At 39.9% G+C, this 24,323-nt stretch overlaps 1 protein-coding gene across 4 annotated transcripts in view; it reads right to left on the reverse strand.

Moving 5' to 3' along the window:
- The window catches only part of MED13 (mediator complex subunit 13), a 94,960-nt gene that overhangs the window by 27,397 nt on the left and 43,240 nt on the right, over positions 1 to 24,323 (reverse strand). For all 4 annotated transcript variants that reach the window (XR_014783521.1, XM_084803236.1, XM_084803235.1 and 1 more), the window contains exons 10-17: positions 17,884 to 18,097; positions 16,544 to 16,622; positions 12,212 to 12,333; positions 10,362 to 10,452; positions 10,022 to 10,236; positions 9,558 to 9,754; positions 6,161 to 7,077; positions 340 to 501 (exon numbers count right to left, since the gene is read on the reverse strand). Coding sequence is in view for 3 of the 4 variants with exons in the window: in XM_084803236.1 (XP_084659362.1) it covers positions 340 to 501; positions 6,161 to 7,077; positions 9,558 to 9,754; positions 10,022 to 10,236; positions 10,362 to 10,452; positions 12,212 to 12,333; positions 16,544 to 16,622; positions 17,884 to 18,097 (1,997 nt within the window). In the remaining variant the exon portion in view is untranslated. The remainder of the gene's footprint in view (positions 1 to 339; positions 502 to 6,160; positions 7,078 to 9,557; positions 9,755 to 10,021; positions 10,237 to 10,361; positions 10,453 to 12,211; positions 12,334 to 16,543; positions 16,623 to 17,883; positions 18,098 to 24,323) is intronic.

The raw sequence follows: 24,323 nt of genomic DNA on the forward strand, positions 1-24,323 counted from the left end.
GGATTTATGTATGTTATGAGGTTTAGAGTAGTTTGTTTTAGTTTACGAGTGGATTAGAATCAGTTTAGATTCCGCTGGACATAGTGCTTGCAGCTTTACAGTGTGTTTCAGACTCTGTGTCAGTTACTGGCTTCTTAGGCCAAACCGATACATTTTATTGTAACACCCAGGCAAACTCAATGCTATGCATGTCAAACGGTGGGCTAGGGTTAGGACTGGACCACTATGTCCTTAAATGTTAAACCAAAAATATCTAAGAATGCATGTGCTTATTCTAGTTGGGCACATGTCTGAGAACAGACATAAAGCAGTCATCATCTATCTTAATACTCAACTTACCGTAAGAGCCGCGGCCAGCCATTTTATGAAATTGTTGCCAAGTGAGAGGACCCTGAACCCCCCAAGGCCTCACTGTTCTTTTTTTCTGAATAGCATCCTGAAGAACTGGCTGAAGAGAGAGGAGCATTCGCAGTATGTCCTGTGAACACTGCACACTCACATCTACAATCATTAAAAAAAAACAAAGTAAGTAGTAATTGCTTTTTGGTGTCAAATAATTTAGAGATTAAAAAGTACATCTTAGGTATTTTAGTTGTTTATCATAAAGAACATTAAACATGTGCTTACATAAATAACTATATAAAACCTGTCAAAAGTCAGATGTGGTGGTACATGTCTATAATTCTTGAATTCAGGAAGCTGAAACCGAAAAATTCCAAGTTAAGGAATTAACCAAATTTGAGGAGGGGGGGGAAGAAGAGAAGAGAATATGCATGTGTGCATGAGTGCACATAAAAAGTGAAAACAAAACTAAAGGAAATGCAGGTTAAAATATTTAATTTTTGGCTTTTTGAAACAGAGTTTCTCTGTGTAGCCCCGGCTGTCCTGGACTCAGAAGATCCACCTGTTTCTGCCTCCCAAGTGCTCGGATGAAAGATATATGCACCACCACTGGCTGGCTATGAAAATAGGCATACACCAATAAAAGATTCTCACCCACAGTTCATAAAAAACTCTTACAAATCAATAATAAAAAGGCAAAAATGGAGAAATAAAAATGAAAAAACCAAAATTATCAAATTTTAAAGACTGGTGAAGCTGAAGGCTCCCAGCCTTTGGGGCTACAGGACACTGCGCCTTCACATAATCCCCTCATTCCCACAGCCCTGACCCCCCAATAAAGCAAAAGATCTTAGGAAGCATTTGTCCAAAGATACACAAATGGGTAGTAAGTTTATGAAAAAACACTGAACGTCATTCATCATTAGGGGAATTCAAAGCCAAACTACAAGGCCCCACTTCATAACCACCAGGATGCCGTCAATAAAAAATAGACTGCAAGTCCTGATGTGGTTTTGGAGAAGTGGAACCCTCTAATATTAGGATTTAAAATAGTCCAGATGCTCTGAAAAGGATTACTAACATGACCCAGGAAATCTAAGTATAATGAAAACACAAGCATGCATCATATAAAATTGTACACAAACGTCCACAAAGGCATTATTTATAATAGTCAAAAAGTGCATACAGCTCAAATACCCGATTTGTAGATTTTTCTACAGGCGTACCACTACAAAGGATGGACTACTATGCCATACAAGTGCTAACGTGCACTTCGGCTGCTCCTCCAGAGGACCTGGGTTCTACTTCCGGCACCTGCATGGCGGCAGCTCACAACTGTCTTGTAACTCTAGTTCCAAAGGACCAAATACCCTCACATAGACATATATGAGGGCAAAATGCCAATGAAAGAAAAACAGAAAACACAATTTTGAAGAAAGTCACAGAAGACCACATATTGTACTGTTTTCTTCACATACAATGCTCCAAACTCCACATCTATTCAGATAGAACCCTAACTAGGCTAATGGTCACTTACAGCTATAAGAAAGGGATGGGCAGAAATAGCAAAAAACTACGACTGAGTATAGGTTATTATTTTTGGAGTGATACAAATGTTCCAAAACTGTTTGTACTGATGGTTCCAACAACTGTAAATACCACATTTTTTATTGTATATTTTATATAGGTGAATTATATGGTATCCTCATGAAAGTTTTAAAGATTTTTTTATTGTTGTTGTTGTTTTGTTTTTCGAGGCAGGGTTTCTCTGTGTAGCCTTGACTGTCCTGGACTCACTTTGTAGACCAGGCTGGCCTCGAACTCACAGCGATCCGCCTGCCTCTGCCTCCCAAGTGCTAGGAAGGGATTAAAGGCGTGCGCCACCATGCCCAGCAATTTATTTATTTATTTATTTATTTAGTATACAGTGCACATTAGATCACATTATAGATAGTTGTGAGCCACCATGTGTTTGCTGGGAATTGAACTCAGGACCTCTAGAAGAGCAGACAGTGCTCTTAACCTCTGAGCCATCTCTCCAGCCCCTGCTTATGAAAGTTTTTGAGTGATCTTTGTGATGGTAAAGATGAGAAAACTAAGAGCAATTTTTACTTATTGTCTTTTTTTTCTCTCTGTGTCACCTGTCATAATTCTTGAAAGCTCTCAAAACTTTATCATGAACGAAATACAAGTTACTATTGAAACATACAAGCTGTCTTTGGTAGGTTTTTTCCCCCTCATTTGCAGTAGTAAGTATTAAACCCAGGAAAACATGTCAGTCAACCGCTCTGCCACAGAGCTACATTCTCAACTCATTTCGAAGACTTTTAAATTAATTTGAGCAAACATTCATTGCTCACTATTCTCAGTGTTGGAAATATGGATAGATACCAGTACACAGAACTTGTATGGGGTATACTTAAGGGATAAGAGCAATAAATTCTACTACATTAAAAAAAAAAGCCAATACTATGGAAAATGCAGAACCTAACATCTAAAAGAGTTAAAGGAGACAAGAGCGAGCACAGTAAGTATGAAGGAGAAACATGCCCGGGGCAGAGGACAAATCCACAGGCCCCAAAGTACAGGTCCTGATTCTGTTCATCTTTATCTTAACAATGTTGTACTTTAATCATAGTACAAATACACACCAGGCAAAACTCAGTGTTTATTTGGCAAACAGGCTGTCCCAATAAACTAATAAAGAGCACCAGCAAAGCTACTGCTGCCACCGGAGTTAGTAACATTGGAGATCCTAAGTGAAAGGCACTCACTGACTTGCCTTTATTTTATTTGGCCCTTCCCTGAAGTATTATGAATTAAATTAATGAATTAGAAGAATCATGATATTATCATGAATAATAATGAGCCCTTGTGCAGCCTTCCAGGTTTATTTCACAAACTATTTTTAATATGATGAAAGTAATTATGAGTTATGATCTCACTGCCAAAATACTATTTTTGTTTTGCTGAGACAGACATTACTAGTAATGAATGGCAGAACTGATTCCTACCTCCAGAATTTGGTTTAGAAGTCCATGAGAGAACAGGGAAATGTGCATTTCTAACAAAATGATGGTATCTGGCGCTAAGACGTCTACATCAATGACCCTGTCTGTCACTGTCTCCCATTGCTCTCATCCACAACCACAAAAGCAATCATCACTAAAAATGCTCAATTTCGCTTTTTTTGCACAAAGAAATAGCATCTTCTTGCTGCGCTGGTCATATCCCCATATAAAGGTCTAGATATACTTCTACTTGGAATGGGCTCTGTTAGTCCCTTACTCAGTGATGTTGCTCTGTGGTAATCTTCTCGTGAAGGAAGGTTGGGCTGGGGAGAGGGAGTGACAATCCAGTTAGGTGAGGAGACTTAAGTTCTAGACGAGGTCTATTTAGTGACATGAGGAGCACAGCTAGTAATACTGTATTATGTATTTTTTTCATTCTCCTCATTTATTAATCTAAGTATTACTAACTGTTGTATTATGTATTTTAAAAGTGCTGAAAGATTTTAAATGTCACCATAAAAAAGATAAGCTAATTAGTTTGGTTTATTATTTCTATAATGTATTCATAATATGAAATATCACACTATACTGAAATATATGAAATGGTTGTCAATTTAAAATTTTCATCTAGAATCATTCTCCATGTACGTGTGTGCATACATATATATACTATAATTATTATATATTAACCTTAACATAAAAGTTCTTTATAACAATGTCTCCCAAATTTTAAATTTGTTTCTCATTTCCTCACACCCACTGACTGTGTGGGTCTTTAAGTACCTCCATGGGGTAACATCCAGTGGTCTTGCCATGCTGAACTTTATGAAGACATTATTATTTACACATATAATCACTCTCCTTCAAATATTCTCATGCACAAGCCACCCCCTTCCTTGCCCCTTCTCACACTCTTCTCCCTGACCCGCGCGTCCCCAGAGCGTCCCATCCAGCGCCAGCGTTTTGAAATAACAGGGACTCGTGTATCCCAGGGCAGCCATGAACTTACCATGTAGCCGAAGATGATCTTGAATTTCTGATTCTTTCCTCCACTTTCCCAGGCTGGTATTACAGATGCAAAACGAAACTGGCTGTCTACAGTATTTAATACTGATAACCCTCGTATAAAAGGTATTTCATTTCAGATCCATCAGTCTTCTGAATTTAAAACTACTCAGCTCCAAATATGTACTTGAGCTCCCCCTATTTTCCTTCTTTGTGATTAGTACCAACATTCACACAAACCATGCTTAATGCTTCATCTTTTCTTACATGGATCAGCACAATTCTACAGGCCTACATCTCAGCCTAATCTGGAATCTGTCACTACTATTTATACTGCTTTGGGCCTTTTCTAAATGCCATCTTCACCCATGACTATAACTGTCTTCTACCTAATCTTTCTGCTTCTACTTTCACCCTCCATCACTTCCCATCCCAGTATATTTCTTATGTAATAACCAGTGAATTTATTTAAGCTAAAAACAAAACAAATGAGGTGTTACTTTCCTACTAAGAACCATTCCCAAGCCAGGCAGTGGTGGTGCATGCCTTTAATCCCAGCACTTGGGAGGCAGAGGCAGGTGGATCACTGTAAGTTCAAGAATAGCCTGAACTACAGAGCGAGTTCCAGGACAGCCAGGACTACACAGAGAAACCCTGTTTCAAAAACGAACCCCCCCCCCAAAAAAAACCAAAAACCAAAAAACTATTCCCAAAGCATTTAAAATAAATTCTAAAGGCATGTCCTAAAAGTCCATTCACAGACCCTGTGAGGTGGCTCTACGAACCACACTGTTCCTCCCCAGTTAACTACACTGCTCATACCTACTTTTCCCACTTCATTTCCATAACTGTTCTTTTCCCCTCACTAACATCTCTGACCATATTTCTAAATAGCACATAAGGTTTCTCCTATGCAAATATGCTTTTCTGCCCTGCTTTCTTTCCCTTCAATGTACTTGTAACTGGTAGTAATGCAAGTATGTATTAACTGTGGTTGCTGGTTACTATCTGCCTCCTCCACTAAATCATAGGCTCAAAAAGACAAGGGATTCTAACCAGTCACCAAAGTGGGGTAGGCCCAGTGTTGATGGCTTCTGAGGAATGACAGAGACTCTCCTCTGACTCCCACAAACACATGCAATCATGCACCCACCTGCACTCAAGCAAAACCAAAGAAGCAAAAAAGCAAAACCAGAGACTGCTATGGCTGTTCAACAGAGAACATGAAACAGTACTGAGCACAAACAAGGCGCTCAGTAAATACTTCATGAGAGAACACAGGCGTAGCTCAACTGCAGAGTGCATGCACCTCACAAGACAAATTAGATAGCTGAATGAAACAATCATTAATTTTCTGCTAACATGCAGCATGCCTTTTGGATTCCTGTATGAGTATACAATTAAAGACGTATAATAACATTTTTATTGCTGAAACTCAACTAAACAGCTAAGAAGTCTCTTAATGTGCCTGTTCAATTTTTGTTGTTATTGTTGTTTTTCTGAGACAGGGTCTCTTATGTAGTCTTGGCTATCCTGAAACGCCACATGTAGACAAGGCTAGCAGTAATATCAACTCATTAGACATCTTTTCAGATTCCTTTAGGCCTCCATTAACATCTGCCTGCCTCTGCTGAAAATAAAGGCAAGAGTCAGCACACCCAGCACGTAACTGTCTTTAAACGAGGGTAAGTCCAAACTTCAGCATCCCTATCCAGGCTAATCGCTTCTGATACTTTTATACCAAGGAACAAAGAAGCCAAAGTCAAATTCCTATAGAAGGACTATTCCATTCACAAACTTACCAGTTTGCTTGGCCCAAGGGTGTAAGCAAGAGCTTCTGACAAGTGCTTCGTCAACCTTTCCTCCTGACATGTTATCCATGAACTGACGCCCGTGTTCTAACGCCAGGCAACAGTCACTGCCACAGTCCCGCTCCTCAACACGCACCCAATTGCTACTCACACCCATTCTGGGAAAAGGATCTTGGTCTACTGCTCCAAAGGGTGAAAATAAATTAGTGCATTGATCTTGAAGCAGTACTATCAACTCATCGGGCACCTTTTCAGCGTCCTTTAAGCCTCCATTAACGTTTTCTGAAGAGGAAGCCCTGAGAGCTTCAAAACGCTTTTCTGCTTCTTTGCCACAGTCTGTGTTACGTCCTATGATATCAAGCTCATCTTCAAGAAATAATCCTGAATTATTTCCAAATTTTCGGTTCATGACCGCACTGAAGCCGCAGGTGCACCGATACTGCGCTTCCTGCGTTGGATCTGGAATGTAAACTCCAACATCGGCACCCTTGATGTTCATGTTGCAAACACAAATACAGCAACTGTCAAAATTACAGTCTTTAAACAAATTCAGTACTGACTCTGAAAGGATGAGGTTTACATAAAGGCTGTGTGCTTCGGGGACGGAAGGGACAGTCGCAGGTTCTACAGAATTGAGGGGTCGGCAGGTAGATGGGGTGGAGGCTGGCGAATACAAGTCTGAATTCTCGTATTTGACTGAACCTTGAGCACTAGCGGGTCCACCAGCTCCACGAGGAGTCCTTGGAGTCCTTGGAGTCCTTGGAGTTGGAAACCTAGGAGTAGACGGAGAAGGAAGAATTCCTGCGCCACCATTACTAGGAGGTGCGCTGCTTGGAGGCATCCCAAAAGAAGTGTGTGTTTGAGGTGTGTAGGCAGGGCCATAATCTTGATCCGTATTACTTCCATCGCTGTTGTCACCAGGGTAAAAAAAAAAAAAGAAAGAAAGAAAGAAACACATACATAAAGAAACATCTTAGTAATGTGTAATACAAATAAAAATCCCCCAAATGCTTCTCAGTAACACTGAAAATTTTCATACGGCAATCAGTAGAAGATCAGAAGTATAATTAAGATTTGTTTCAGGTGTATTGTGTCCACTAAGGAGATTCTCACGAGCCAACTAGAACCAAAATATAATAATACACTGGATTCAAAATTATAAAACACAACAGCGGCTAGAAAACCACAGCTTAGTGGTTACGACACCGACTGCAGGACATTTGTTCAACTATGTTCAGAGCAGCTTTATCCATAGTAGCCAAAAACTGGAACCAATCTAAATGTCCCTCAACTGAAAATTGGATAAAGAAACTGTGGTACATTTACAGCTATTAAAAACAAGGAACTCATGCAGGCAAATGGATGGAACTAGAAAAGATCACCCCAAGTGAAGTAACCCAGACCCAGAAAGACACACATTGCGTACTTGCTTATAAGCGTATGTATCAGCTGTACAGTACAGGATAATCATACTACAATCCACAGACCCGAAGAAGCTAAGTAGCAAGGAGGCCCAAAGCAAGCTACCTGAATCTCATTCAGAAAGGAAACAGAATAGACAGTGGAAGTAGACGGAGAGAGGGAAATGGGGAGGAGATGATGTGGGGAGGGAACAAAGGTAAGGATCAGATGTGGGGAGAGTGGGAATGGGAGGTAAGAAGGCTGGGAGAGAAAAGTAAACCAAGGTGGAGGGAACCAGGCTGGAGACCTGCGATAGGGTGGCTTCCTAGGAGGACATGGTGGTGACTCTAGCTGAGACTGTTGGAAGGGATGGGACACAGAGGAGCATGGAGACTGAAGTGGCCACCTTCCAGCCAGACAGGACTCCTAGTGGAGGGAGGGGACACCATCTCACGCACAAAACCCTTGACCCAGAATATACCCTGCCTACAAGAAGCGCAGGGATAACCAGGGAGCAGATACTGGGGGTACCCACCCAGTGGCTGGCCCGCCGCGCCACAGCCAGCCAACCCCTGGCACTATTAATGATGCTCTGCCCGCCGGGAGTGGTGGCGCATGCCTTTAGTCCCAGCACTCGGGAGGCAGAGGCAGAGGCAGGTAGATCCCTGTGAGTTCGAGGCCAGTGTGGTCTACAAAGCGAGTCTAGGACAGCCAAGGCTACACAAGGAAACCCTGACTTGGAAAATAAAAAACAAAACAACTGGTAATAAAATGCACAACTTTATATTACAGTGTGAGCATAATGGGAAAAACTCAGAACTACAGACTGAAATAAAAAGCGTCGCTAAAGTCAAAAAGTGTCTTATTTATCTCTACTACCATTATAATCAACAATAACTTTATTTAGTTCATGTGTTTGTTTGTTTAGGGCTATTCTATTTGCTGTCTATTTAGAATTTCCAAAACCAGTATTTTATTTCCAGCATACCAGGTACTTCAAGAAAAACAAAACCTGGGCTGGTGGGGTGGCTAAATGGGTAAGTGTAGTAAAGGTTTGGTTTCTTTAAAAACCCTGTGATGTTTTTGTTTTAATCCCAATGTGGGCTATGGAGCTGCTTTTCGTTTGTCCACAGCTGATAAAAGCCTCTTGCCCCTCAGAGCGGCGTGGTCTTTAACAACTCCAGTTAGAGGAATACTGAGGACTCGGAGACGGCTTATATACCAGAGCCCAAAGAGAGACGATGCCCTGAGAGACACCCGAGACACAGAGAGGCGGCTTCAAGAAAACGCTTGAAGGACACAGACAGACAGACAGACAGACAGACAGAGAAAAGACACTTAGGAGGAGACGGTTAGAGGAAGAAGGCTCCTGGTTCACTTGCTGTTTGCTGGACTACTGGATATCCTCACAACCGAGACTAGCGCTGACCCACAGAGTCCTATAACCCTAGCCAGCTAGAGAGAACTCCAACTATCTCCCCACAACCTTCTCTCTTACATGGTGTTGGGAGGGATTGGGGTAGAGAAGGGAGGTAGAGGCACAAGAACTCGCATTAAAATAGTTAAATTTTAAGAAGTGCCTACAGGTAAGAGTGCATACTGTTCAAGCTTAAGACCTGAGTTCAAATTCCCCATCCCACGTGAAAAAAGCTGGGTGTGGCTAAACAGGCTATAATCTCAGGATGTGGGAGGCAAAAGCAGGTAGATTCCAGGAGGTTGCTGGCCAGTCAGCCTAGACAAAAGAGCAGGTTTTATGTTCAGTGAAAAACTGTCTCAAGTGAGTAAAGGGGCCAGCAACAGACACCCCTCTCCCCCCAAAAAACACATGCGTCCTCGCACGCACGCACGCACGCACGCACGCACGCACGCACGCACGCACAGCACTTCTCTTCCCTCTGGCCCTTCCACATGGCTCATCAATGCCACCCCTCTAACAGACGCAACCCTACACCACCACTCAGTACTGCAACAGCAGCGTCAATCGTACCCCTCCTTGATGAAGGGCACTGAAGGGCCTGAAGGCAGCAGGTCTAACTTCCCGGCAGCCCAGCCCTGCCGGTAAACACACTCTTCTGGCAGTCTGATAGGAGGCAGACAATGGCTGGGTAGACTTTTTAAAGGTGCGAACATGGAGCATCCCACTAGAACTTGGCAATTTTCAGGCTTATAGACGTAAGAAAAGTCCTGCAATATAGAGAATATGGACTTTAGGGCCTCATACTCCAGGGACAAAACAAACAGAAACAAAGCAACTGTCTTCTTTACCCTATTCTTTAAACAGACAAAAGTACAAATACTTTCTGTTCTATTCTTTAATGCATTTTACATAGTGTACAATTCAGTCCTCATATTATCTATAAAACTAAAATCAACTGTGAAAAGATTCTTGAACACAGCAACTAATCCACAGAACACACAGGAAGTAAATTAGTTTTCTAGAAAACTACTTACTTTAATTTCAGAAGGTTTGGGGCTACAGAATCCCTCCTCAACCTCAATTCTGAACTGTGTTCCTAGACTAGAACTATTGCCTTCTAGGACAGTTGCTCCAGGTGCTGGATCCATACTGCCATAGTCTTTACTATTCATGTTCATTGGAGAAAAGCCCATAATGTGTTGTTCCAGTGATGGTGGGGTGGGGTACATCTTGTGAAGATCTGCAGTGCCTATACAATGAGTAAAACACATTTTAACAAACTGAAAAAAGGTATGAATGTGTGCTCAAAGCAAAAAGAATTTTGTTCGGAATAAACATTCAAATCAAGCTGGAGCTAAGATCTGAGAAGCTTACTTATACAAGACAATGGATCCAGATTTCCTGTCTTTGACTCTTTGGAGCTGGCTTTATCATCTGATCCACTTGCTGATTTTTTAGATCCAGGCTATCGGAGGGGGAAAAAGCACATATTACTCTGAAAGCCGAAGTGATCACATGGTATTACTCACTCATATGTAACTTAAAAGATAAATACTGGTCCTCAAAAACAGTCTTCTGGAGCCAGGTATGCATGCTTGCAATCCCAGCGCTTGGGAGGCAGAGGCAGGTGGATCCCTGTGAGTTCGAGGCCAGCCTGGTCCACAAAATGTGTCCAGGACAGTCATGGCTACACAGAGAAACCCTGTCTCGAAAAACCAAAACCAAACAAAAAGTCTTCTGAATCTATGACGGAGCCAAATGTCATACTAGATAGTTTACAGGTCCAGCCATCACTAACGAGCATTTGGTAAGTCTCTCAATAACAGAAAAAAGAGTGTCCCCAAGTAAATACATAAAAAAGCAAGGAAAACCAATAACTTTAAACCAAGTAAAAGATAAGAAATGTAAAATTAATCTCAGGACTGTTTTTTAGCAAAAGATACTCAAAGTCTCCGTCCCTTTATTTAGAACATATTAAAACTTCCTATATAATCAATAACTCCTCTAATTCTTCCTTATATTTTCACCTTGTTTTAGTAAAATTATTCCTGTAAAAATATTTTTACAAACAAAACTGAGCAAATAAAACTCAGGGAGACTTCCAAAGCACCAAAACCGCACCACCACTGGTTTTTGTGGGTTTGGTTGGTTTGGAGATACGTAGGGCCCCGTGTAATGTAAGCTGGCCTTTTATTTTTACATAGACAGAGCAGAGTTTGAACTCCTGACTCTCCTGCCTCCATATCCCAAGAACTGGGATTACAGTCATGTGCACAACATTCAGCTCTTACCAATGTTTGTAAACTAACCACTTGTTCACATCTTATGTTGAACACTTTGTGAGTACAGCACACATATAGACAACTTTACCTCAGAGAAGAGGATAGCTGATGTCTATTAGCAGAAAGAACATCTGTCTATATGAGCCAAAATACTTAAGCTCTTTTCCCAGTGAACAGTGCCCTAGAGCACACTGCACTGGAGGATACCGAGTAAGGGTTTACATGTAGCTGTATCTGCCATTATCCCTATTTGCAATACATTTACATGCTCAAACATATGTGACAGATATTCTAGCAGGATATATTATATAAGACAGCAAAGACAAATGTGCTGGTCAGTTCCTAAGCTGCTTTTAAATAGAAGGAAAAGGAATGCTCTAAGCATGCTGCCGCCCCCAGTTCACTACCTACTAGACGCCTGACAGCCTAGGAAATCCCATCTTCAAGTTCTTGTCTTATCTTCAATTTTCTCTGAAAATGGGTGTCAAAGACTGAGTAGTGCTTTTTGTTTTCCCCTCTGTTGTTTTTAAGAGTATGTCTCATAGTGACAGGGGTAACGTCAGACGGCTTCAGAAGAACTGGCATTCCTCACAAAAATTGAAAAGGTGTAAAGTTATGATATTAAGTAGTTAAAATTCTCTGATTCAATTCCAGAGTCACTTCCCAAACTACAGAATCAAAAAGCAAAAAATCATTCTAGAGACTGAAAGGAAAACAAAAAAATTACATGGTAGGGCTCAATGAAACCTGATCCTCATTCTTTCAAACATACAAAACAAACAAAGAAAAAAGCCCACATCCAGGGTAACAGGAAACCATGCCACGATGGCTTATTGCTCAGATCTAATGCACAGTACTCAAGTCACAGATCAGGGCCAAAACTTGAGCCCATGTGAAATCAACGAGAGCTAGTTTAGTCCTAATTATTAACAGGATACTCACTGTTAGTTCATCTTCATCAGAATTGAAGAGGTTATCAAGGTCAGTGTAAGACACAGCCAGATCTGAGTCATAAATCAAGCTGGTTGATGGAGGACGGGCATGATTAGCAGGACGTGGAGCATCTACATATGACAATCAGAAAAAATAAACTGAAAACCCAACTATTAGCCAAGTCGTATTCTACTTATCCAAACTAGATATAAAACCTAGCATGTATCAAGACAACCATGCAACATGAATTGTTCACAGCCTCTTGTTTAAAATCTAAATACTTTTTCTTAGAAATAAAGTTGTAAATAAACAATAGTACTGTCCCCCAGGAAGCGCCAAAAGTTACATAATCTATACCATAGTTAAGCTTTGTACCTAAATCATAAAAACATAAATGCTACATACTTTTTCTTTTTGTGTATGTTGTGTGCTGTGATTGAATGAATGTGTATTCACAGGCCCCTGTACACACATGCATACATGTGGAGGCCAAAGGCTAATAGAGGGAATCTACCTTAGTTGCTCCTAACTCTTTATTTTTAATTTTTTAAAGTTTATTTACCTTTATTTTATGTGCACTGCTGTTTTGCCTGCACGTATGCCTATGTGGATGTCAAATCTTTGAGACACAGACAGTTGTGAGCTGCTATGTGGGTACTGGGATTTGAACACCAGTCCTCGGGAAGAGCAGTCAGGACCCTTAAGCACTGAGCCATTTCTCCAGCTCCCACTTCCTAACTTATACATTTAAGTAAGGTCTCTCCCTGGAACCTAGAGCTCAGTGATTCAATGAGTCTAGCTACCCAGCTTTCTCTGGGAATTCCCTATCTCCTCTTCTCTCATGCCAGGATTACAGACAGACTACATCACACCTGCCCAGCTCTCTGTGGCTACTGACGATCCCAACACTGGTTCTTATGCTTACACAGCAAGCAACTTAGAAGGAAGCCATCTGCCCACGACTTATCTTTTCATTTTGAAACAGATGAATTTATTTTAAATAAATAAGATGGCATGTAAGCATCTGAATAAAGATGATATAATCAATGAATACCAAACTAAATAGTTATGATGAGTAAGTTCTAGGTATCTGCTATAAAATGTAATGTTTACAGATAACAATGTAGCATTATCAACTGCCTAGAGGCTTGATTTTTTTCTGTTACTATTATTTATTGTGCGTATGATTCTTAGAGGTCGGGAAGAACGGAGGAGAGGAAACAGTCAGCAGATACCAAACTAGAGCTGGATAGAAGGACTAGGCTCTAGTGCTTATAGCATAGAGGAGTGAAATTACACTTCAGAATTAACTACTTTATTGTATAATAATAGATTTTATTTTTTAAAAAACTACATAAGAGGAGCTTATAGGAGGTTCCTAATAAATTGAAATACCAAATACCCTAATTTGGCTGGAGCATATGGAATACATGCAGTAAAATATACTGTGCCATACACACATACAATTACTACATGTTTACTTTTTTAAGAGCACTGGTCTTTTTTTTTTTTTTTTAAGATTTATTTATTTATAATGCTCTGCTTGCATGTACGCCCGCACTCCAGAAGAGGGCACCAGATCTCATTATAGATGGCTGTGAGCCACAATATGGGTTCTGGGATTGAACTCAGGACCTTTGGAGGAGCAGCTAGTGCTCTTAACCTCTGAGCCATCTCTCCAGCCCCTAAGAGCATAGATAATCTTGAACATAAAGACATGGACTTACTTCTGACCCTCTACTCTGTTTTACTGGGCTATCCCTTTTTTAATACCAGTACCATACTACTATGATCTGTATAGTAATATTTTGAAGTTAAACAGTAAACCAATTGGGGTAGCAGAGTTTCTCTGTGTGTCCTCCACTGTCCTGGGACTCTATAGCACAGGCTGGCCTCAAACTCCAAAGAGCTACCAGCCTCCACTTCCCAAGTGCTGGGATTAAAGGAGCACACAACCCCCACCCAGCTAATAAAAGACATTTTTCTTGAGGAGAGGGGAAGTAAGAGTCTTACTATAGGGAGCTAGAGAGAAGGCTCAGTGGTTAAGGACACTGGCTGCTAGAGAGAAGGCTCAGTGGTTAAGGACACTAGCTGCTTTTCGAGAGGTCCTGAGTTCAATTCCCAGGAACCACATGGTGGCTCACAGCCATCTGTAATACGATCTGATACCCTCTTCTGGTGTGCATGAAGACAGCGTAAAATAAATAAATCTTTAAAAGAAAAGTCTTACTATGTACATAAGACTAATCTCAAGCTCATGAACTGTGTCAACCTTCTGAGTGTTGGGACTACAGGCATATACCACAAAACATGGCTCGACACCTCGGTCTTTTCACTCAGTACTACCCTGGCAACTCAAGTTCTTTTGTATCTCAATACAGATTGCAGACCGTTTTACTCTATCTCTGTGCAATACGCCACTAAGATTCTGGTAAGGACTCCTTCAACAAATCATCTAAGATATTACCCCTCAATACTTAGAGCCACTAAATTGCCTTATGAGAGACTACCTGTTCTTTCTTTACATGGACTTTTGTCCTTATTCTCAAAATATTAAAATAAAATGTTGCCTTAAAAAAAAACCACACACACACACACACACACACACACACACACACACACACACACCCCAGAAGATAAACTGTGCCTACTCAAAAGTTTACTGTATATTGTACCACCTGAGTTAATAGTATGCTGAATGCCTGGTAATTACTAAGAAAACCTTCATGTTTTCATTAAAAAAAAAAAAACCTTTGTAAGATGATACATATTAAACAGCTTGACTTAGCACTCTAAAATGTCCACAGAAAGCCAACAAACTGTACATCATAAAAATATATAGCCAGGTAGTGGTGACACAGGCCTTTAATCCCAGCACTCAGGAGGCAGAGACAGATGGATCTCTGAGTTCGAGGCCACCCTCGTCTACAGAGTGATTACAGGACAGCCAAGGCTACACAGAGAAACCCTGTCTCAAGCAAACAAACAAAAATTTATATAAATATGCTAAATTGCTGAGGAGTGCTGTCACAGACCTTTAATCCTAGCACTTAGGAGGCAGACCCCTGAGTTCAAGGCCAGCATGGTCTATATAGAGAAACCTTGTCTCAACAAACAAACAAACAAACAAAGCTGAACTAAGATCGTCAGAAAAATATGTCCTGGTTGGGTATGGCAGCACATGATAGAATTCCAGTACTTAGGAGGTAATCCCATTAGAATAACGAGTTCAATGCAGCCTCCATCACATAGAGTATTAGAGGCCAGCCTAGGCTACAGGACATCATGTCACCAAAAAAATTAAAAGCAAAGCTAAGAGAAGGGGGGGGGGGGGAGAGAGAGAGAAAGTCTCTTACACATGTAGGACAGAAGAATCAAAAAAAAGTTTTATAAGTTTATTTATTTATTTATTGTATATGAGTGCTTTGTCTGCCAAAGAGGGCATCAGATCACATTATAGATGGTTTTGAGCCACCATATGGTTGCTGGGAATTGAACTCAGGACCTCTTGGAAGAGCAGGTGGCGCTCTTAACCACTGAGCCATCTTCTCCAGCCCCAAGTTTATTTTTAAAATTGCAAGAAAACTGAGTTCTTCAAGCCAAGTATGTATGGTGGCACACACCTGTAATCCCAGTGACACTCAGGTGCTCAAAAGTCAGGGCCACCAGAGCTCAGGAATTTGAGATCAGCTTGGACTACATGGAAAGAAACTGCCTTAAAATAAACAAAAGCCAAGGCAACCGCGTTCCCCATCCTCTGCCTCCAAAACCCCTACCCCCTGGGTTGTCGGGTCAGACGAACCCTCAGGCAACAATCCTATCTCATCTACACAGATCTGTTTCTATCTGTAAAAAGTGTAAAACATTCTAACAATTTACACTTGATCTTGCTTGGGTTTTTGTTTTTCAAGACAGTTTCTCCATGTAGCCCTGGCTGTCCTGGAACTCTCAGAGACCTGCCTGCCTCTGCCTCCCTCCATGCACCACTATGATCGGCATCTCTTGGTCTTAGCCAAGAGACCAAGAAGTTATACATCTCAATTTCTAAAATAATTTTTATCATTTGAACTCACTTCTTCAAAGACAAAACAAACAGTAAATCTAACCATCCCACGAAATATAAATTATGCAAAAAGGACTTCTAAAAATCTAACAGTGTCACGTCAGGCTAGGCAGTAGGTATCTTTAGCCACTGAGCCATCTCATCAGCCCCAGATGAGTATTTCCATTCCATATCCTTCATCAAGTTTTTATTTTTAAGGAGCGGGTAAATTATCCTAAATCACATACTCTAATCAGCACTGGAATGAAGGCATAAGTCATGAGTAGAAAAAGGTTTACCTTGCTTAGAGGGACTAAATAATGACATAGCATCTTCTTCGTGTGCTAACACTGTAACAGTAGATGTCCCATCGTCCACCTGAAAACAGTATTATATATTAGCCTATGCTATATATTGTAGCAACAATAAAAACGTGTGTCATTGAGTAGCTTTGGGTCAAGCATTCTCATACAGGTACTATATGCCTTACCACTAATTCCTGTGTTGGAGCCACAGAGTTGCTTTGGAAACAAGGCCTTACGCAAAGCAGGTTTGGCTCAGCCTCACTGCACTAGGCTAGAAAGCACACATCACTACACTTGGCTTGTCACTCTTTCCTAGTGTTTAGTTTGGTTTGCTTTGGCTTTTTGTTTGAGACAGGATCTCACTAATTCTTATAGTAAACAATGAGTGTGTTCATTCTTACAGATATTAAACTAAATTCACAGGGATGCTAAGGAATCTGTCCAAGGACTCATGGCTGACAGTGGGGGCTGGAACTTCCACAACTCTGTGCTAACTTTGAATTGTGGGTATACCCACTCTATTACTATTGGTTTCATATTTACAAATGGACAAAACTAAGTATCTGGCATACAGTACAACTAAGTAAAACTGTAAAATGAACTATTTTGTAGTAAATATTGGATCACTTAATAAATATCATTGTTTATATTTTATACTTACTGACAGTAGTTATTTTTTGCCTAACAGATCCTTAAGTACCTGACTTCTAAAATTTTAATTACATGCATATTCTGAAATACATTGTGTGTGTGTGTGTGTGTGTGCGCGCGCGCGCGCGTGCACACGCACGCACACACATCATAAATGTGAAGCTTTAAAACAACTGAAGAATCTCAGACTCTCAGGCTAGGCAGCAGAAGTCTTTACCCACTGAGCCATCTCACCAACCCCAGATAAGTATTTTCATTATCCATACTTTATAAAGGAGAAGGTAATCTTCCTAAATCACAAACTCAAAAATATCCCACATTTTTTAAACTTACTATCACAACAGAGTACTTAAATATTCTAATTCTAACCAAAGTTAATATATTCTTTATCCAATCTGAAAATATAACAACATTACAAATACTTCTCCTTATCAAGCATATGCCTGATTACCTATGGTAGAGTACACATGCATCTACATAAATATGATTAATCTTTCTATTCTAGAAGAATAAGTGAGTAGGGCTGGGGAATACAGCTCAGGGACAGAGTGACTCTCTAACACACAGGAGGCCCCAGGCCCAACAGCCAGTACCACCAAAAACAAAGGCGTGAATGCGTGTGGCACCAATGTCCAGGTGCACTGTGCTGTGCAAACAGGCAGGACAGGGTCTCCCCTACTCACCTTGTGTTTCTTCCCAGGTTCTCTCTCGCTATTCTGTCTATCTTTTTTATCAGTAAAAATGAATTCCTCATCTCCTTCAACAAACGCATATGGATCAATTTTAGGTTCTTGTTCTGCATCAGATGCTATTGCTGAAAGATACTGATTTTTAATTTGATATTGCTGGACTATTTCATCTGAAACTTTTAAAGGTTTCTTACACTGCACCATTAACCTGCACAAAAAACAAAATTAGAAAATTAGTATTTGTTATACAAAAATGCATTTGAAAATTCCAAAATAAATTAAGTGCTGTGGGGTTTTAGAATTACACATAGTACTCATCCCATAATTTCTAATTTTATAAACTAAACTGAGGCCAGACAATTTACTATAATCTCAATTTTAACAACAACAAGAAAAAGGGAACAAAAATCCAAGTCTACACATATAGTCTTTCCACCAGAACAAGTTGCCTTTCAGTTACCTGCCCTGTCTCAAGACTTCAAAAGCACAGGGACCTGTCCAAACCCTGGAGCTGAGGAGGAATCCTAAATATAAACTACACAGGAAGAATAGCTCTCAAAGTGAAAGTTTCAAACACAAGATACTGTCACACAATTTGTACAAGGAAAGTAATTACCCTTTTCCTATAGTCGTGAATAGATACATTTCAAGCTTGAAGTTTTAAAGGCCTTGTTTCCATTTCATGAAAGTAACATTACTATTAATAATAAGGTCAACAAAGCAAAATAAAAGCACCAGGACAAAAAGTAACTTCGTTTTCTTTACCAGTCTCCTGGCTTAACACAGAGACTGAAAAGAACGTGTGTTTCCACTCCTACTCTAATAAAATAAAGGCAAAAAAAAAAACAAGAGAAAGGAGAGAGGAGAAATTCAAAAGGCAAACAAGCAGAAACTAACAAATTAAAGAATCTAGGCCTTAAATTTTAAGGCTACAAAAGGACAGCCACCAGAAGGAAGACGGAGCGTAAACCCTGTGAACTATCAGGGCCCACACTCTGACCTGGACTGTTGCCGCTATGTATATTCCAGACCAGAATGCTAATACAAACCCACTAACTTCTAGTTCATAAAATATTGAAAACTTCACAATTCCTCTTCTCTCAGGGTGGCAAACCTCAGGTCCTAGAGCTGTCAGAACAAGGGCAGCCAGGCTTTACTCAGAACCTTTTGAACATCCTGCAAAAACTACCTGAGTACAAACCCCTAAGTCTGTAATACCCAGCCAAACCTCCCACGACCTCACTCTTGTGCTCTTCTCCAGCTTCATCTGCTTCTCCTCCAAATCCTGTCTCCAGGGTTTCCCCGGCGCTCCTCACACAGGACAGACATGCTCCTGACTGGTCCTTTTGCTTGCAGTGTTTGTCAGCTCGTCTCCTGGATCTCCTCCAGTGCTCTGTTTAAGTGCCGCATTCTCTGCACCTTATTATGGCTACCTATTTTAGATTGCATTCTACCACCTGTCCAAGCACTAGCACGTCTTACCCTGCACTGTCCCCAACCCGTCTGGTGGCAGTCATCTTTATGCATATTATGTAATTTACTACACCTTCATAACTATCAGTCTCGATAGAATAAAAGGCCCACAAAGTCTGAGATTTTGTCTTGGTTCACTGAATCATCTCTAACACAGAAAGTACCAAGACACAAGATAGGTACTTAATAAATATCTGATAATAAATAAGATGTTAAAAAAAAAAAAAGACAAAACTAAGATAACTGGCATTAGTAATTCTAAAATAGATTATCTTGTACTGTGAGGTAAAGTATTTTTTTACATTAGAAAGTGTTGGGGTAGGCATGATTTCACAAGCAATCTGAACACTGCAGGCCAGCCCGAGCTACAGCATGAGATCTCATTTCAATACACACAGCAGAGGAAAAGCACCCGCTGATGCCAGGGCTTATTCTCAATATGTGGAGCAGTAAGTCATCACCAGACTCTTAGTTCTATGGATGCTACCACATCTCAGCCTATTACTAAGGCCTACTATGACTTACACTTGGTCCCCTACAGAGCAAAAGAGGCCCTCAAAATAAAAGCCAGGGTTTTCTGAATGTTTTGTCATATGCTCAAGCATATATTACTATTCTAATACATATATATACACACACACACACTCTTCATACATTACACACACACACACACACACACACACACACACACACACACACACATGGCTAATCCCCAAAGCTACCATTCCAAGTCTACTGTTTCACAGAAACATTCTGGTGACACAAATGTCAGTGAGGATATAGTAATTACTCATTAGAATAGTTCTTTCTATAAACAGATAAATATATGTATCTGAAAAGTAACTCTACCTCATCACATTAAATTGTGAATAACTTGGCTAAAAAATGAATGTGCTAATATAAATATTTTAACATGCTGTGTTCTTATTTAGTAAAAATAACCTTCTATGATAGGACACAGAGGGCAGTCTCTAAATGATTAAAATTATGTAGCAGCAGATAGTTTGCTAAGGTCACTTAGTGGCAAAGATACAGATGAAAAGTTTAAGCGCTAAACTTTTGCACCTTCAAATACCTACCCAGATGGTAAAGGGTAACGAGACGCCCTGCACCTAGGCTACCAATACTACACATCTGTGAGGGTGCACCTAGGCTACCAATACTACACATCTGTGAGGGTGCACCTAGGCTACCAATACTACACATCTGTGAGGGTGCACCTAGGCTGCCGACACTACACATCTGTGAGGGTGCACCTAGGCTGCCGACACTACAGACCTGTGAGGGTGAGCCAGTCTTCTCTTTTGTATCAAGCCATCTTCTGGCAGAAGCACACAAACTGCCACATTGCTTAAGTGCTTATTTAACTATTACTTTTATTTATAATTTATTTATATTTAACTAGTTATTAAATATTTAATTATTTAATATTTTATTAAGTAATTATTAAACTAATGTGCAGTAACATTATTAAAAGGACTGAACCTACTGCACAGAGCTCTCTTATAAGAATAAAAAAGAGTAAACCAAGTATACTGTCAAAAGACAAATTTTCGTTATTTTATTGAAGTGATCTCAGAGATGGTGGCATATGTAACATTTTTAAATGCAATCGTTAATATCAAGTCACAATAAACTTAATATAAAACAACCTAATACATTCTTCTATATTAAAATTTTAATAAAAGTAAAATTTCTGAAGTCCCAGATTCAAATAAATTATCATGTCTCTATCTAATTACATAGAAGCTATTGTGCATATAAAGTAATGCCTCTCCTTTCCTAACAGGACTTTCAAATGTAGCCAAATACCTAACTGCAAAGATAATGTCAATTAGATACAAAGCTGAATGCAAGCTGAAGCTCAGGGTGAGTAATAGCAGGAAGCACTTGAAAAGCCCAAACTAGGAAACATTGCCTGTATAGTTTTTATTAAACGCACCTCCTCCCTTTCACTAAGATAGCCACACGCCTCTTGATACACACTCACATAAAACTTAGCATATACTTTTATGCCTTTATTCAAAAGAACTCTTCCAGACACGGTTTCACAATATGCATTGACAATTATAGGAGGTTAAGCTATAGAAGGAAATGTTAGAAACAGAAGAACTCAATTATCTCAAATCCTCCTCCTGTCTGTAAGTGGTACCTAGTACCAGCTCCATATTCAAAGCAGCCCTTGAGCTGTCAAGATTACAACTTTATTGCATTAAAGTAGCAAACAGAATTCTTAGAAGGTTTGAATACAGTGAAATCAAAACAATTTTATTTCATCACAGTCTTTTCTATGCAACAAAGACATTCAAAACTACCTTTCAGAGATCAAATAATACATTTTATAACTATATACATACAACAAATATCTGGTGGATCTAACATAACACAGGAGTTCTACTGATAAATATAGTTAAGAAATCCAAATGTCTCCTAACCACAAAATAAAATATAAAGAGCTAGGCTTAAGCAAAGTTTTCTTTGCTCAGGTTTTTAGAAATGCCATCGAAATAAAAATATCAAACTGTTTTTAAGCATCCATAAATTCCATTAAAACATGCTAAATCCTTAAAAAATATTTTAAAAACCATGTTATTGGCAAGAATTTTCCTATGTTTAAAACTCTGTGGTTTGTTAATTCGTTTTGAGACAGGCTGTTCTGGAACTTGCCATGTAAACCAGGTTGTCTTCAAACTCAAAGAGATGCACCTGCCCCCACTTACCAAGTGCTGGAATTAAAGGTGTGCACCACAAGGCTATCTTTAACTTTCCCCCCTTTTTATTATGTTTCTTTTTCAACAAATGCATTTATATTATCTATCTTTAACTTGTAAATCCCTAGGCCAGACATGATAAAGCATACGTGTAAAACTAGCACTCAGGAGACAAGAGGTAAAGGTAAGAGGCAGGCAGGGTCAAAGTTTGTCTCAATAAATAAATAAATAAATAAATAAATAAATAAAAAAACAACCCATGCAATTTTAAAAGTCCCTGTCCTCTATTCTAAAAGAGATTAAACCATAACTAACAACCTGAAAACAAGCAGGAAGAAGCCACTGGCCACAGATGTATGCACTTTGCATGGAGGATATGTTATACTCTATCCTCAACTTTCTCTTCCTGCTAGTAAGTGCTGACAGATTAGAAAAGGAATCAAAATTTAGCACAGCTCATAAAAAAGTTCCCATAGAGTACTATACATGAAAGTCTAAGATTACAGTAAACTGAGAAATAATGAACTCTATTCTAGTACTCTGTACTCAGAGGTATTAATATTGTAAACTATTGGGGCTGGTAAGAGCCACTCTTCCAGAGGGTATGGTTTTGAAACCCAGCACCCAAAACAAAGCTCACATCACCTCTAACTACAGGCCCAGGGAGATCTGACACCCAGTTTAAACAAAACCGTAAGCTATAAAGAGCAATGCTTTTCTCACTTGTCGCTTTGTTTCATGGAGCCCAAATTAGCCTCCCGTTCTCGGTGTACTCAAGGAGACTGTGGATTTCCTATCTTCCAGCTCCACCTCCCTCCCTTTCCACATGTGCACTACTGTGCTTGATTGTTTTAATGCAGTGCTGGGGATTGATCCATCTTTAAGCAAGCGCCCTTCCACCTGAGCTCGTCCACAGCTCTCATGTATCTACCTATGAGGCATCGTGCCCCACTTCTTCACACTGAATGGAAACAGAAGCCCTAAGCTTCAATTATTATCCATGAAAGCACAGACCTATAAAACACAATGCTCATAAAGAGAAGGTAATTCTTACATTCCAGCTCTGTGCCTTCTATGACTCACTGGTTTATTAATAGCTTACGACACATATACAAACTGCTGGTATTTCAAACTTAAGTCATATTTCTGCAGTGTCCGTGTCTTATATACATATAACTAAAGTCGTAAGGGACAGAAGGACAGATGAAGAGCATGTTGGTCCCATTCCTTCAGGAAAACAGGTATTGTTCATTTCACCTAATGACCAAAACCTGCAATACATAATAAGATCATGTGTGCATGCATACAATATACCTCAGACCTGAAGTTTATGCTCTAGAGATTCTACTCCACCACTCTGTACAGTTTCCCTTTCCTTTATAAGGATAGGCGGTTCTTATTTAGCCAGACCTTAACTATTTACCAAGACCTTACTTTTTTAAAGACTTATTCATTTATTACTAGGTATACAGTGCTCTGCCCGCATGTACACCTGGAGGCCAGAAGAGAGCATCAGATCACATTATAGATGGTTGTGAGCCACCATGTGTGTGCTGGGAATTGAACTCAGGACCTCTGGAAGAGCACTCAATGCTCCAATGCTCCAATGCTCTTAACCTCTGGGCCGTCTCTCCAACCTCCAAGACCTTACTTTTTAAGTTTATCAATTGTTATTTCAAGACACTTCTATCTTGAAAAACGACTTCATCTATAACATCCATACTTTTTCCTATTCTTGTTTCTAATTCCCTAGTGAAGACAAATAATTTGCAGTCTGGGCTGTTTAAAAACATGTCCAAACTGCCAGGCAGTGGTGGTGCACACCTTTAGTCCCAGCACTTCCAGAGACAGAGGCAGGCACATCTCTCTGAGCTCAAGGCCAACCTAGTCTACACAGTGAGTTATCGGACAGCCAGGACAGTCTCTATATAACAGAGACTCTGCCAACACCACTCCCATCCAGAAATAAGAATGAAATTGTTGAGATGCCATCAAGAGAACATAATAGTGAATCATAAACTTACTTCAATAAGGGCCACACCGTCTATCTCTAGTTTTACCACTTTCTATAATGACATAAGTGCTGTTCTGAACTTCTGAATTATCAACCAATAATTAATACCAGGTACTGAATTACCAACTCCTTCTAACAAGACTTAGTTTCAGAGCAACGCCAATAACCAAGCCAGATCCAGATGTATGTATGTATGTATAGTTTTGTTTTTTCTGAGACAGGGTCTCTCTGTGTAG

This window comes from Acomys minous (genome assembly GCF_964271855.1).
Source record: "Acomys minous genome assembly, chromosome: 12".
NCBI classification, from domain to species: domain Eukaryota; kingdom Metazoa; phylum Chordata; class Mammalia; order Rodentia; family Muridae; genus Acomys; species Acomys minous.